At 48.8% G+C, this 10,624-nt stretch overlaps 1 protein-coding gene across 1 annotated transcript; it reads right to left on the reverse strand.

Moving 5' to 3' along the window:
- Window positions 1-2,834: 2,834 nt before the first annotated feature.
- On the reverse strand, window positions 2,835-9,853 carry LOC149343473 (lewis-type alpha-(1,3)-fucosyltransferase-like). Its single transcript, XM_089542404.1, has 3 exons — window positions 9,615-9,853; window positions 7,474-7,861; window positions 2,835-3,516 (listed from the first exon to the last, which is right to left on the reverse strand). Exons 1-3 carry the CDS (start codon window positions 9,799-9,801, stop codon window positions 2,835-2,837), a joined length of 1,257 nt encoding a protein of 418 aa, XP_089398530.1. The 5' UTR covers window positions 9,802-9,853.
- Between the last annotated feature and the right edge of the window lie 771 nt (window positions 9,854-10,624).

The following is a 10,624-nucleotide window of genomic DNA, read 5'->3' on the forward strand; positions in this document are numbered from 1 at the left end:
TTTCCGACGGAGGTGGCCACCGGCTGGCCACGGCACCGGTTGTATGCGGGCATGTCGCGACGCGGCGGCGATGATTTTACCTCCCCCCGCTTGGACGGTTGACCCCTCGGGACGCTCGAAAGTCAAGGCTACTACGCCCCCTCCCCAGGATTATCGCCTGGTAGAGAACGCTTGCGGGGGGACGGGAAGCTGTCGGTTGAATGCCCCAGCACCCTTCCCGACCTTGGCAAGTTAGCATCTCCTCCTAGTGAGGACCGTGGCTTTTCCTCGCGTTCCTTCTCTGTTTTTTCGTGTATTTCTCCTTTCAACATCTGCAAATCATTCGCGCTGTGTTTTGAGTTTTTGTTTGGTTGTTTGCCATGAGAACGAGGCGGCGGGAAAACCGCGAGCCGACCAGTTAGTTGGCTTGGAGATTTCAGTGCGTGCGGACGTGTGTGAGGTCAGCCAGGGAAGTGGTCCGCAAGCGAGCCTACGCGGGTGTCTGAAGCGTAGAGCGCGGCGACGGCGGCCCCGAAGACGCGTGGAAGACGCGCGGCTCAAGTTCGCCCGTATCCGCAACCCCCCCATCAGCCCTGCGCGCCTCCGCAGCTCGACGCTCTCTGCGACCGGACCTCGCCACCCCGCAGCTAAGCCACCGTATCTCCCCACTCGCTTTACTCTTTTCTTTGTCCTGTCACTCTTTCTCGTCGTAACGTTTTGTACAGTATTGCTTTGTTGTTGTAACGTGGTAGTATAGTTCTTGCCTTGTTGTTTTCCTCTTCCTGTCAATAGTTGATTGTGTTCTCATTGTGTTTATTCGTGTATTGACGCTATTTTATTGGGCTTGTTTTGTAACCTTTTGTCGCCCTTCTCTGCGCAAGTAAAAGGGTTTGTTAAGAAGTTTGCCCACGCCTCATGCCTCCCGTTAACGTCTTATCAGGCGTGCCCCTATCGCCGGTCAGCAGTCGAACCTCATCTTTTGCACGCGGTGTGGAGAAGGTTGTCACTCCTCCCCCTCCAAACTTACGGAGAGTGCAGTGGTGGACATGTTGGTCCGATTAATTATAATTTCGGCGCCAACCAAACATCATCCCGCCCACAAAATCGTGACACTCCCCCTCAACCCTTGTTGACTGTATTGAGTTCCAGAAATGCTAGTTTCACTCAACAGCAATGAGTGCTTTCGGGAATATTGTAGAACATAAAAAAAGCTATGTACAGGCCTAATCTGAGTTTATTATGATCAGGAAGACCCCAGGGCATAGCCATTTTTAGGATGAATAACTAAACAGCCAACCTCCTCCCGCATTTATTCACGGGCACGCACAATTACATGGTAATGCATCTGCGGTTCGAAACTGCAAAGCGTTATTTTTTAAAGCGAAAGCTTTACTAGCCTAGCGGTGCTGATTTAGCTGTGTCTGCACATATGACCTTGAACAGGAGGAGGGGAGATGCGTAAGTAACCACGTGACGTACTACGTGGCTCGCAGCAGCTGCAGCCGCGCGCTCCGCTGTCGCCGCGGCCTCTGCGCGCTGCCTATCCAGTGTGTCCCTAGTGACGAAACAAGTAAGCCGGAGAGGACGACCTCGAGAGCGGGCGCTCGCATACGTCGGGCCGAGTCTGATCATCCGGTCGACAATGACAACCATGCGAGGGATTTAGCAATCGAGAGGGAGCGTAAACGCGCTAAGCGGGCAGCCGCAACCCGTGACCCATTGAAGAGCGGGAGCTTCGAAAGCAAAGGAAGACGCATAACTGGCCCCTGGGACAGTGGACGCCTCAGTCGTGCTTTAAGCTACGTGGCGGGGATGAGATATAGGTGTGTGCCGCATGCGTTAGCACTGAGAACGTTGTGGTTGACACGCGGCACTGCAGCAATCGCAGCGTGTTTTCATGCTGGTTATGCAAGCGTGACTTTGGCTTGCATAACCAGGGTTAGCTGACCTAAGTCGCAACCATTTTTTTTTTTGCCCCGAGCTGAGTTAGAAAGTTCTCTAGCTTTCAACCCGTAGTCCGGCCTTAGGGGTGGCTGCACGGAAACGCCAACGTAACGCGACGAGACCTCAACGACTGTTGCCAGACCACGGTACGCACCCTCGGTCGCAGTTGTGCGCTGTACACGTTTACTTTTCGCCTTTATTTATTACTGGAATTGTCCTTCCGATACCATCGAAGGCCGTATGGAGCCTTGTACAAGCTGCTTGTCGTCGAAGGGTAACTGACTGATCTGTCTTGAAAACTGGGGGTCATAATTTCACGGGTTGTTTTTCTTGGCCACATCAATATGAAACAGACAATAAAATCTAAGAATGCTTCCCACTTATGGGTTACTTACGTAATACGCTCGCACTAGAAAACAAAATGGAACAAAATACCGCGCTCACTCAATTGTGGGCATTTCTGTCGCTACTTGCCCATGACATCCCAATAACTCGAAGCAGTGAAACACTTGGGTTTGCAGTCCGCGTCGTGCACGCAGGCAGGTCGTGCGCCTAGAAACAAGTTGCACGTGTGCACCTTGCCCTGACGTCAGAGAGTCAATCTGGGGGCCCGACTATGAGGGCTAGCCCACTTACAATCAACACTCCACTCTTTTACACAGCGATAAGTACTGCATGTCCATTTGCATCCATTTAAACTAGCAGCGCATGCGGTAATGCGGCAGCTAGTTCTGTTTTAAAAGCAGTGCTCACTCTACTCAGAAAGTGATACACTTTCCTGCTCACTAAGATGCGGTTGTCTACACTGTCTTCCCATGCTTTCCGTGGTTCGCCGCTGTCTCGACGTGGTCAGTACTTGGATGAGCAAGTGTGTACCTGCCATGGTAGCGCACCACTGAACTGGCTGACTATCACTCGCGAAAAGTGTAAGTATCTCGGCTCCAGTAACGGCAATGCGACAAAGTGTTCCACCAGTGAAATAGGTCTGGGAGCACCGATGTCTTCCTGAAAGAGCCGCTGTGCAGCTTGCGGCAGAGGGCGCAGTAGGTGTAGTAATACCAAGGCTTGACCCGGTACATGTCTTTCCATTTGAAGAAGCTGCTGTAGAGGGTGAAGCTACGGGCCACTTTCTTAAGGTATATCGCCAGATCCTTCGCGGTCTTGAAGCTCAGGGCGTCGATGAAGGAACCCGGTGGTGCTGCACGGCTGTAGTTTGCCCCGCCGAACACCACGGGGACGATGTCGCACTGGAGCAGCTTGAACAGCTTCTCTGTGACGTAATCCTTGCAGATGCAGTTCTCGAAGGACAAGTAGAAGTAGTAGCGTTGGGCAAGAGAACGGTAGCAGGCGAGTGGTCCTCCGGGAGGGCAGCGCTTGTCGCCGCATTTGCCGTATACGTCGACATGGATGTGCTTGCGCAATTCGTGCACGAAGTGCTCACGCTTGCCCGACGTGTTGCAGCTGCTGACAGCCCAGGCGGCCATCTTAGACTTGCCTTTCCAGAGGCGCTGCAGGGTTTTCTTGGAGTAGTCATGACTGCGAGGTTTCTTGACTATGAGCTCGCCGTAGGAGTCTAGGACGTCCGAATCAAGCCTGCGTTGTGCAGAAGGAACAAAAATAGAACAGACAGACAAAAGACATCCTTTACTCGCACAATTAACTCACAGCTTCTATTTTAAGTTTCAAGTTATAACGACTGCGCAAAGCAGAACGCAACGTTGGACAGCTCTACAAAGAATATCGAAAATGTCCGCTCAAGAAAAGCTGGACGGGTCAAACTCCGTCAGTTTTCTTGACATAGTTTTGGTCTAGGAATAGAAGGTACATAAATGATTAAGGTCGACAGCGGAACGTTTTTTCATTTCATTCTATATGAGAAAATGTGCGGAGCTTTCCGTGAAAATTGCCGAGGGCAAGAAGAGGACCTGCAGAAAATACGAGCCCTCCTTTTGTTTTTTTGAGGAATATTGTGACGAAAAAGACGGAGCTGGCAGTGGCGCGGGACGCAGCGCTCGCGCTAGGCGAGCGGCAATTAAATCATCTCATAGCCATCGATCAACCCGTCTTATTGCTTGGCTGGCCGTCACGTAACATTTGGCGTGAGGTGCGGAGTTCATCCCCATCCTGGTCCTGGAGCCCCGGCGCATGCGTCAGCCGAGGTCGTCGGCCGTGAGTTCTTGGCCTGCGTTGCCCGGCTCTTCGCCAGCCATCTAGACTCGAATCAATCTCCCCGTTGTTCCCCGCCCCGTCCACCGCCCAAGCCACTCGACACAACAAACTGAACCTGACGCACGGACCCGACCCGAGACGCTGCCCGCATGTGACGACACCGTTCCCCTGCCCATGCCGTTCGGCGCATGCTGGGGCCACGTCCGTCGGCTCCTTCGCGGTATAGGAATCGTTGAGCCCTCTCCTTCATCGTGGCGGCCAGCACCTCACCCCTTTCTTCTTCCTGTCCCACCATCCTCTGAAGCCAGATTTCGCGCGTCTGTTTGTCACCGATCGAGACGATCGCTCGGTGGCCCCGGGTAGTGTGACGAAGAAGACGAAGCTGGCTTTGGCTCGGGATGAATCATTGAGCAATTTTTCTTGTATTCAATTCCCTAATCTTTTCGCCCGTTTTTTTGTTACACTTCTTTTTTTTCTTTTTTTTAAATCTATAATTCCATCTTTAATTCCTCTGAATTCTTACCCAAAATTAAATCATTTGCCTGGCAACATAAGTTAATCTATTACCTTGGCACCAGTTTACCTTCTTTGGGCTCTCCTCACTGAACCCTGGCCAATCCCCCGTCGTGGGTATGTGAAAACAACAACAACAACAACGGAGCGCTCGCGCTAGGCCAGCTGCCATTAAATCATCTCATAGCCATCGGTCAACCCGCCTTATTCCTCGGCTGGCCGCCACGTAACAATTATATGGCATTCGTTCATCGAATATATATCTAAACTGACGCCTTTGCATCTGTGCACCGAGTCACTTTCAAAGGTATGAATTAATTTTGACCCGTACGCATTTGAACACTATAGGATTATGAACTCGATTTGGTGTGCACATATTTTTACTTGAACGTGGTCACCAGGCCGGTATTCGGTTTACTGGCCTTTCGTTTGTTGCTGCAAAATTTGAATCTGTGTAAGTGGACGTATTTATTTTGCTCGCTGGACCAATTCGACAGCACCTTGTGTGGCGACGTCATTTCCGGCCTGGAGGAACATTGCGTCGGCTTTATCGCGACCTTGCTGCCGTGAGCCAGGCGAAAAGGCATGTGACCGGTAGTCTCTAGGGTTGCAGTGTTGTATGCAAACGGCGCTTAATCGGCAGATCATCGCAGTTTTCATGCTCTTCGCCATCGTCATCATCAGCCCGATTATGCCCACTGCAAAGGAAAGGCCTCTCCAAAATCTCCCCAATTAACCCTCTCTTTTGCCAGCTGCGGCCATCGTACCCTCGCAAACTTCTTAATACACCTAACTATATGCCGCCCTCTGCTAGACTTGCCTTCTTTTGGAATCCACTCCGTTACTCTTAAGTTCTAGCGGACATCTTGCCTTCAGATTACATGCTCCGCCCAACCTCATTTCCTCATCTTGATTTCGACTAGAATATCATTAACCCGCGTTTGTTCCCTTATCCAATCTGCACTCTTCAAGTCTCTAAATGTTACACCTATCATTTTTAAGTTCCATAGTTCGCTGCGTGTTCCACAATTTAAGCTGTACCGGCAAAAGACAGCCGGCGTAGTGCGAGCATGCGCTGTGACGACCGCTTTCAGTTATTCATATTCTTTTAACCTGACTACTTTATAAAACACATTTTCGTACGCATCTCGGAAAATGTTTCAATATCACATACCACTCCATCTTTCGCTATTAGGTGGTGACGAGCATTTGACGTCATGCATTCTTTAAATAGAATCAGAATTTTAGAGATCACATCAATGGTTAATTTTTCTTTTTCAGGAATAACTTGTTGAAAAGGTTTGGTTTATGGGTTTTAACGTCCCATAGGCTATGAGGTACGCCGTAGTGAAGGGCTCCAGAAATTTCAACCACCTGGGGTTTAACGTGCACTGACGTCGCATAGTACATGGGCCTCTAGAATTTCGCCTCCATCGACATTCGGCCACCGCGGCCGGGATCGAACCGGCGTCTTTCGGGTGAGCAGCCGAGCGCCGAAACCACTGAGCCACCGCAGCGGTCTAGTTGAAAAGGGTACCTTGTCACCGATCTCAATATCATCACAAAGCCCAGCTACTGTCTTTTATTCAAATTTTATATTTTTAGCCGAACTGTCCACAGCGCATTTATGTCATATTTAGAATAATTGATTCCTACTATTTTCACTGGATCTTTATCCTCCTTTTTAAAACACTGCATGTCATGCTTCCACCTCATTTCACCTGGTGTCGCACAGGGTTGAGTAAACTTTGTATTGGCGCTGTTTGGCCTCAGTCGCCCTCACGCCACTAAATAATAATTATAATAAGTCAGCTAGAGGCAAGTTTGGCGAAAGTGCGTTCGCTAATGTAGTTATAAGTAAGGAACATCTTGCGACTTCTTGGTGTGGTGGCGAGTGCGCCGAAGCGAAAACGCAACACACTCTCACGCCGACGAAGTCTATTTTGAAATTCTTCTTATTGCTCATACCTTTAAATGCTACCCTATCCTTGTGACAATTATGGTCAATTTGATACTGAGCCTCGTATATGGCAGTGATACTTCTAGGCACTGACTAGCGATGAAAAGCTATCAATAAATTGACTGTCGATTGTATTGACAGTTTTTGAAGTCGAATGGAAAGTTGGGCGAGTTGGTCTGCGTTCATTTTGGGTGGAAAAAGAGCGCGAAAGGGACGGAAGACAAGGATGAAGGAAACCTCGGTCGTCCGTGTGGTTTCCTTCATCTCTGTCTTCCGTCCTTTCGCGCTGTTTTTCCACCCAAAATGAACAGTTTTTGAAACTATCGATAGTAAAAGAAGATTATCGATAGTATTAGGATAGTTCGTCAAAGTTTGTTATCGATAGTACTATAAATAGTATTGAAATTGTCTGCTACGGGTATTGCCAGAAATTTTGCTATTCCGGAATATCAATGTAACGCCCAGTTAATGCAGTTTCGCAACAAATTTATTTCGAATCAAATCAAGATCCCTGATTGTATAGGTTCCTTTATCATGAAACGTTATTCTTGCTTTCAAGACAGGTTGAGGCTGTTGCATGCTACTGGCGGGGTTAGCCTTGCGGATTCTGCTGGGAACTGCTCCAACGCAGCGACACTTAAATGTTAAACAAGGTCCATAGATCAGGCACATGGCTGAGACCTGACTGATCTACATAGCTCTAAACACAATCAGTTATAACATTTAATAGTCAACTCCTGCCGTTACCACCTGTAGTCAAGATACGAGTCCTGGTGGGGCTTTAAAAGAAGGCGTGAAGGCTCTCTCTACGTGACTGGTTTTCGCGCGGGTAGACAATGTCCAGAACGGAAATGTGAGGGGCTCCTGTATTCCTGAGGGACGCAAACAACACACCGAGGAGAGCTCACCGGTAAGTAAAGGTCCAGTTTATGGTTCGCTTGAGGCCCTTGAACTTGTGGACTGGAGTGTGCCAAGGAGGCTCGAGGGACCAGAAGACCCATTTCTGGTACAGGGCCCGCTGTTTCGGCATGAGGCTCGGCTCCAGGTCATGGCCGTAGAAGACCACAGCGTCACTGATGTTCAACGACTGACGGTCTTTCGTGATATAACAGCGGTCGGGGCAACCTTTGGTCTCCAGGTTAGGATCTCCCCTGGTTAAGTCCGAAAACCAGTTGCCATAAATTGTGGTCCAGAAGAGGATCCTCGGCAGATCAGGCTGTCCACCACGCTTTCTGCGGTGGAATGGGGTCCAAGCTTTTCGTACCGCAGGGTTGCCTGGGGATGTTGACTGACGCGCTGTGTGTACAGAAAAACAATTGAAAATTGACAGAATCAATGCAATCGATGCGGAAAGGTAAGTGTTAGCGTTGCGATTCCGGTTGTGAGACCGATTTCTGTTGAAATTAATTTACTCACGTCGGTTGTGACCGGCCCACCGGAGACGTCTTAGGGGGGCGAAGGCGTTGCGTCGAATGCACGAAAATGTATCGAACGCGCATTTGCAAAAGCTAGCTATTTACACAGCATGTGCCAGCGGTGCGGTGTCAACACACGCCAAGAAATTACGCAACCCTCTTCACCCGCGAGCTCGCCTGCCCTCCCAGCCGGCCCTGATCTGTCGCGCTATTTACTCCTCTTTGCTGTGCTCCTGCCAATGCACGCTCCTCTTCAGATCTGCCCTCATATCTTTGCTTCTGTTAAGAACTCACAGATTAAGACGATTAAACGCAGACGTGGAAAAACACAAACGGCTAACACTAGAAGAAAAATTCGCTGTGGCTTAGCTTGGTTAAGGCCGGTAATTGCGAAAGCAATATCCGTACCTACGCCATGGTACAGCTGGTAGTGTAGCTGGTGGTGGTGCTTGTGGTTAGACATTTGGTGATGCATCGGTTATACAATCCAATCCAATCCCATCCAATCCCATCCAATCCAATCCAATCCATTCCATTCCATTCCATTCCATTCTATTCCAATCCAATCCACTCCAATCCAATCAAACCCAATCGAATCCAATCCACTCCTATCCAATCCAATCCAATGTAATCTACTCTAATCTAATGTAATATAATCTATTCCAATCCAATCCAGTCCAATCCAATTCAGTCCAATCCAATCTAATGTAATCCAATCTAATCCAATCTAATGCAATCAAGGTCAAATGAAGGTCAATTGTGGCCACCGCCGCGGCACGATGGTGGTCAGCGCCGCGGCACGGCAAAGGCGTGAAAGTGCAAGTAGTATTGCTTTCGCAATAAAACTAATTTACACGGCTAGAATACATGTCGACTAAGACGCGATTACCGCTTGCACACAGTCGAGCACCGCGCAAACACTGGTTCTCCTAGTCACCTTACCGCGTCCACACTGCTGCTTTCCTTGTTTTTCACGGCGGCTGCGCACTTGAAAACACCGAAAACACACAAATATACATAAAAGAAACACAAGAACACGCAGAATTGAGTGCATGTGCAGGGGCCTTCCGCAAGAAACGTCCGTGGGTTCGTGGGTCCACTATTCGGCTGTCGGTCGAGATCAGACGTCTGGCCGCGGGACCGAAAAAGAGCGCCGCCCGACTTACAAACTAAGTGGGCATTCGCCACTCCGATCGTAAGACGGAGGGGAGCGTTGCTCGCCGAAACAAACATATATGCAGGAAACGGACGCTCGCTAACAAGCGACCACTCTTACGGAAACGAAAATATAAATGTAAAGGGCTCCCGCTTGCACTACTCTCCACTGCGGGCCGTGCCTTGAAATGGCAACGACGGTGACTCTTTGCGATGATGGCAATACTAGTGCAAATGCCGTAAAATTTACGTTTCCCGTACATGAGGTTTCTTTGACTACAACATCACTTGAATGCATAGATGCCTACATTAGGCTACCTGTTTTTTTTTTTTTGCCCCGTCTGAAATTGCCTTTTTTTTTTCCGTGGCTGCATACACTGTGCCCGGTCTCTTGACAAATAGCCTTTGCAATTTCTTCGATGTGCTTTTTGAACAACAGCAAAAAGAAAAAATTCCGGAGCTCCTAGCGCCGTACGCACCTGTGGTGGCCCTCTTGAGAGTGGTGGTCTTGTCAGAGTCATTTTGCAACCTTCGCTCACCGGCGTAGAAGGATGTCACCACTGGCAGTGGCTCAGTGTAATTCCTGACGTCGTACAAAAATAACATGATATAAGCGACCAGTGTAAGCGCGATAAATACGACAGCCAAAGGATGCTGCCGGGGCATTTATCTTCTAATTCCTCCGTCGCATACGGTGAGGCGTGCTGCTGATGCTGCTGCTGCTGCAAAAAAAAAAGAAAAATTGGATCAGGCTGTTTGGGCCGGAGAATGGCCGTTCTTCACTGCCCAGAGAACAAGGCAGGCACACAACACATTCTCTGCTCATGTAACACTGTCATTACATATATCTCCCTATTTCCTGGACCCTCCCCCCTCTTCCTGGAGTACACATAAGGTTCCGTAGCGAAAAAAACAGGGACAAGACAGAACATAAGCGCGATGGAACCTCGAAAGAATTGCCCACTAGCCAGAACAATCCCCCTTCCTGTAGTAGACAACTTCATCCGGGCTCGGCAGATTACCAACGGGCCTAGGCGGAGCAAGCGCTCTTTTTCACTGGCCTAAAAGTTTTTTTAAGAGCGTTAGCTCTTATTCATCACGTTTCTCGATTTCGTGGGTGTGCTACCACCTGCCTTCGGCGCGAAATTTTCTGTCTGAAGAATTCAAGATGGCGGCTTCCATAGTCAATCGATATAGCAACCCAATTAGTGATTGATTGGTGACGTCATTAGTATAGCGAATTGGTTATTGGCGACGTCGCCGATTTTGTGACGTCCTAATTAAATAGTCACATGACTGTGTTTAATCGCTTTCAACTCAGTAATTAATGAGGCATCATGAAACGAATTAGATATTTAGAATCCTTATATGAGTATAACAGGTTAGACACCAAAATTAACTAATGAAGTTAATATTTATTTATGGTTATGCTTATATTTTACTGCCTATAATTAATTAACCGATAACGTCATCATCTAACTAATGTATA

Source organism: Amblyomma mixtum, chromosome 5 (genome assembly GCF_055824585.1).
Source record: "Amblyomma mixtum isolate Tamu chromosome 5, ASM5582458v1, whole genome shotgun sequence".
NCBI classification, from domain to species: Eukaryota; Metazoa; Arthropoda; class Arachnida; order Ixodida; family Ixodidae; genus Amblyomma; species Amblyomma mixtum.

What these genes read in the sequence shown, in the direction of transcription:
- LOC149343473 (XM_089542404.1), bottom strand. Translation starts at nt 9,801, where the DNA reads ATGCCCCGGCAGCATCCTTTGGCTGTCGTATTTATCGCGCTTACACTG. An exon ending in TCTCAAGAGGGCCACCACAG is followed by an intron (nt 7,862 to 9,614) that starts GTGCGTACGGCG and finishes CTGTACACACAG; the next exon opens with CGCGTCAGTCAACATCCCCA. An exon ending in AACTGGACCTTTACTTACCG is followed by an intron (nt 3,517 to 7,473) that starts GTGAGCTCTCCT and finishes TGCACAACGCAG; the next exon opens with GCTTGATTCGGACGTCCTAG.